At 32.9% G+C, this 5,000-nt stretch overlaps 1 protein-coding gene and 1 long non-coding RNA gene across 6 annotated transcripts in view; one reads left to right on the forward strand and one right to left on the reverse strand.

The window, feature by feature from the left end:
- LOC106881835 (oxysterol-binding protein-related protein 8) overlaps positions 1-4,855 on the forward strand; it is a 135,528-nt gene extending 130,673 nt beyond the window's left edge. For all 4 annotated transcript variants that reach the window (XM_052968685.1, XM_052968686.1, XM_052968687.1 and 1 more), the window contains 3 exons: positions 167-352; positions 1,761-2,035; positions 4,178-4,855. In XM_052968685.1, the coding sequence (XP_052824645.1) occupies positions 167-352; positions 1,761-2,035; positions 4,178-4,440 (724 nt within the window). In that variant the 3' untranslated portion in view covers positions 4,441-4,855. The remainder of the gene's footprint in view (positions 1-166; positions 353-1,760; positions 2,036-4,177) is intronic.
- LOC128248122 (uncharacterized) overlaps positions 1-5,000 on the reverse strand; it is a 124,008-nt gene that overhangs the window by 116,352 nt on the left and 2,656 nt on the right. The window lies entirely within an intron of this gene.

Consider the following 5,000-nt stretch of genomic DNA (forward strand, 5'->3'; position numbering starts at 1 on the left):
ATGTGTAAAATTTGAATGAAATTGGTTGCGTAGTTCTCGAGTTTTAGGGATTCACACAGACAGACACACATTCTCATTTTTATATATATAGATATATATATATATATATATATATATATATATATCTGCCATATTATCTTAATTTTTTTTTATTTTTTAAATCCAGATTATGGAAAAAAGTCAGTGATGCTATCCTCAAAGGGGATATTAATACTGCTACACAAGAGAAATATATTCTTGAAGATAGGCAAAGACAAAGTGCAAAAGAACGTAAGGCTTTGTTGGAAGACTGGATTCCAAAATTATTTGAAAGAGACTCACTAACATTAGACTGGGTCTACAAGCATGCTGAGTAAGTGTACATTATATACAATTACCTTTTCAAACCAGTTGTCTTTTGGACATCTGATACTAATCTTAAGTGTGGAATTGAAAATTTTATCTTAACGTGTCAGACTGGAAGTGAATTAAAACCACAAATTGTATTGTTTTAAAATAAATATCACATGCATTGGGTGTAATAGAGTAGTTCATTTACAAAATGTATTTTCTTTGTTCTGTAAATGTTATTTATTGAAAAAATAATAACATGGGCGTTCCTTACATATGAGAAAATTACATACCTGAATCATAAAGGATTTTGTATTCACTTTTGTGCTTAAAGCACTTAATAGCTGAAACCTTACATACTGTTTCTGCATTTAACGGAAGTAAAACAAGAAATGCAAAATTAAAATAAAAAGGCTTTGTTTGTTGTGGGAAAATACAAGAACTACAAACTTGTTGCCTTTGGAAAGTAACTGTGAAATGAGAATGAATCTTGATTCTAAATCAGGATTGGTTATACCAAATTACTGGGGTACTCAGTTGTTTGTTCAGAGAAATTCAATTCAAAAGAGTATTAAGTTAGGTTCCCTCTCTAATTTAATGTAATGTCCTTTCTACTATAGGCACAAGGCCTGAAATTTTTTGAAGGAGGGACTAGTTCTTTTCTACTCTAGGCACAAGGCCTGAAATTTTGGAGGAGGGGGCCAGTCGATTAGATCGACCCAGTATGCAACTGGTACTTAATTTATCAATCCTGAAAGGATGAAAGGCAAAGTCGACCTCAGTGGAATTTGAACTCAGAATGTAAAGATGGATGAAATATTGCTAAGCATTTTACCTGGCATGCTGACTATTCTGCCTCCTCACTGCCTTAATTTAATGTAATATCAACAAGCATATAATAATACTCAACCTGCTAGCAATAGTAGTCAAATCCTTTCTCAAATTACTCTCTATCATCTTTAGAAAATAAAGAGACATTGTTTAACCCTTACTGTGCAGGAACTGAGTATAATCAGTTGTGTGCACGTGTACTCAAGATGTATGGAGTGAGTTAACTCATTTTTCAATAGTGGGGTATTTTTCTGGAATGCTCCACATTTCATATGATGTAGTACACCCATTTTATTTTCTGGCCAATAGAAAGTGGTTGCAAGAACTGATTTGTATATGGTTAGCATGTTACATCGCCAACAATAATTTAATCAGCTGAGCATGGATTAAGTTTAGCTTCAGATACATCATGTCTGGGGATGAGGAAAAGTGGTTATTATCATGTTTGGAATGCCTTTGATCAGAGGTCTGTTAAATAACAACAACCATATAATATCAACTTTACAGAAATTGATAGTCATAGAATATTTTTGATTCTTAAACAAATTTTATCTTTATTTCAATTTCCTTTTAACAAAATATTTCCATTCTACTTATAGTATGAGACCATGGGATCCATGTAATGACTTGCTGCAGTACGAATCTGACTATGTAATTAAAGCAAGAACTCGTCACCGAACACCGATGGTGCGTGCAAGAAGCCTTTCCAGTCTTGATAAAAAAGACGAGTGCAAAAATTACAGCAAAAGCAAATTGTGTTCAAATCGTATGAAACGTCCTTCCATAAATCAACGACACATGGGTGAAGAAAGTGGTAGTTCTACTCCTGATCTAGAAATCAACAGACATGACAGTGATTCATCTAATTCTGGCCGTAAGTCTAAATTTATTCATTAGGATAATTATATTTACTCAATCCTGGTTTGCCAACAAATCTTTGAATATTTATTTAAAATAGTCACTTTATATTCTTATCAAACCATTCTCTCAAAATTATTCAAATACCAGAATGTTTTTATAAGTAACAGAAATAAGTTCAGTCTACTTTTGGAAAATTTAGCAATTAACTTTATAAAAAAAAACTATTTGCTTTCACACATTATTAGGCACAAGGGTAGTGGTATGAAACTTGCTTCCCAATCACTAGGTTCCAGATTCAGTTCCAATGCATGGCACTTTGGATGAGTGTCTTTTACTATAGCCCTGGACTGACCAATGCCTTCTAAGTAGATTTGGTAAACAGAAACAGAAAGATGCCCATCATGTGTGTGTGTTACTGTCTTCTTGCTTAGACTTTGTGATAGTTGTAAACAAATGTCACCTTCATGCAAGAGGTGTCCTTCATTTCCAATTTTCCATGAAGACCTGTCTGATCATGGGGTATATTACCCTACTTGGAAACAGATGAGGGTTGGCAGCAGGAAAGGCATCTAGCTGTAGAAATAGCATCTCAATAAATTCTGTTCAACTCTTGTGAACATTATAATGTGGACGTTAAAGCACTGATGATAATGACATCCTAGTTTGTGCACAATTCTCTTATTAGCATTTATTCATAAAATAAGGTAGTCAAACTATATCATTGCAATGGTCACCTAACTGAAGGTGTATTAGTTACGTAAATGCTTGATAACTCCCTTGTAATAACCATACTCTAAAACCTATTATCACACTGCTGTTTTAGTTTATAATTTTCCACAACGAGAAAAGCAGTGAGTACCAAAATAATCAACAGTAAAATTTTTGAATGAACAGATTATTTCCTCATTTCAACAGAATCTTATTTCAGCTTTATAAATAAAACCATAACACTATCCAATTCTTAGACCAGGTGTGTCTTCTAAATGTAAAATTTTTATTACTCATTAAAAAAATTTTTTTTTTTTAATTTCCTGGTGTTGTCTGGAACTCAGTGCAGCCCTGTAGCTCTCTGGACCCTATCAAACTGTCCAACCTATGCTAGCATGGAAAACAGACACTAACCCTGTAGTATTCAGATTACTCTGTCAAAATATAATGCTTATTTATTCACATTCATTTTGGAATTAGTCATAAATTATCATGTAGCTTAGAAATTTCAATAATGCAATGCATTATTTTTAGAATGACATTGTATGGTGGGTGCTAGAGGCCAGATCTGGCCAGTTTAAATTCAAAAGGGTTAAATGGTAAATATGATGATGATGATGATGATGATGATGATGTGCTATTAAGTAAGGGTGAAGTGGACCTACAACTTTAGCAGCTACTTAAATTGTATGAAAACCTGCTTCAAAAATGTATCAGAACTAATTAACTAATTAAAATATAAATCCGTTTATATAAAATGTTCACCTGTTTAAAAGAATTCCCTGCTTCTTAAATTAATAGGTGTCATTAAACTGTTGAGTAGCTGGTGTATTATTCTATTATTTGTATTAATGACATGCCACTATGATAAGATTTTTGTTCTGTTAGGTGGTGGTGTTGTCAGTTAAAGAAACTTGCATGTGCTCTGCTTTATGTCCAGTATAGTCAATCAATATTTGATTAACCTTATTTGAATTAAGCAAGCAAATTGTGACAGTTGTGCCCCATTATGGCCACAGCTCACCACCTGACATTAGTAAATGAATACAATTATTTTAATGTGTGCAGTTGTGGCTGTATTGAGCAGGGAAATTATGTTTACTTTGTGGGTGTTCTGACTAAGGTGTATAGTACAGATAAGGATATCAGTTTGAAGTATCCAGCTATGTGAATAGATTTATCAAAGAGAGAGAGAGAGAGAGAGAAGATTAATTTGATACTCTGCAGATAATATAAAATCATGTCTAAGATTCCAGATAGATTTATAATGCTCTAAACTGTTTTAATTGAAACAACAACTTATGATTCAACTAATCCATATGCAAACAGCATAGCAATGAACAATTTTTTAATATACACACACACACATTCACATATTGATTGATATGGTCAGTTTGTTTTACTGTTATCTGATGTAAATTAAGCACCATTTTTTTTCTATTTTCAGATTTGAGAATTCGAAATGCTTTATCATCAGCTAAATCTTCCAGTCTGACTGATGAAACTTTTTTAAAAGCCATTGAAACTCTATCTCATATTCTGGGAGAGACACAACACACTGTCCATTCATTCCGACAGCAATTAACCGTAGTAAGACGAGAACAACAACACTTACTCGGCCAACAAGGATTTATGGCACAGAACCGAGATTGGGTTGTTCTCACTATTATACTGGTATTCCAAGCCATGGTCCAGTGGGTGTTCAAATGACAATGCCAAGTTCTTCCAATAACAAATCAACCATATATTCTATAAACCTACTTTGTGATAATTTTTTTTTTCCTCTTTAAGTCCCCCTCCTTTCTTCTTTCTGATTCCTGTAAATCATGCATCATGCCTCCTGATCTCTTCAGGAACTGCAGTTGTCTCAGTGCAAAGTCCATTCCATGAAATGGTACATAATTCTACATGACCAGTCATAGCTATGTTCATTGATACAAAGATTATCAATGAAGGAATTCATCATCTGCCTTACTAATTCTTTTACCAAACATTGAAACTGCTGCTGCTACTGCTGCTGCCCTAGCTATGGTTACCTCACATCCCATGTCTCAATAATGTAGTAACGGTAATCACCGTTATTGCTTCAATGTATAATTATAAACATCTATTTTTATTGCTTTCATTTTTGTTGTTTCTTTATTCCTTTTTGTTGCATGAGTTTTCTTGCATGTTTTTTTTTACTTTCTGTCGTTTGCCATGTTTTTTTTTTGTTTGTTTTTTTTAAATATATATATATATATGTATATATATATATATATATATATATA

Source organism: Octopus bimaculoides, chromosome 6, assembly GCF_001194135.2.
Source record: "Octopus bimaculoides isolate UCB-OBI-ISO-001 chromosome 6, ASM119413v2, whole genome shotgun sequence".
In the NCBI taxonomy this organism is placed as follows: domain Eukaryota; kingdom Metazoa; phylum Mollusca; class Cephalopoda; order Octopoda; family Octopodidae; genus Octopus; species Octopus bimaculoides.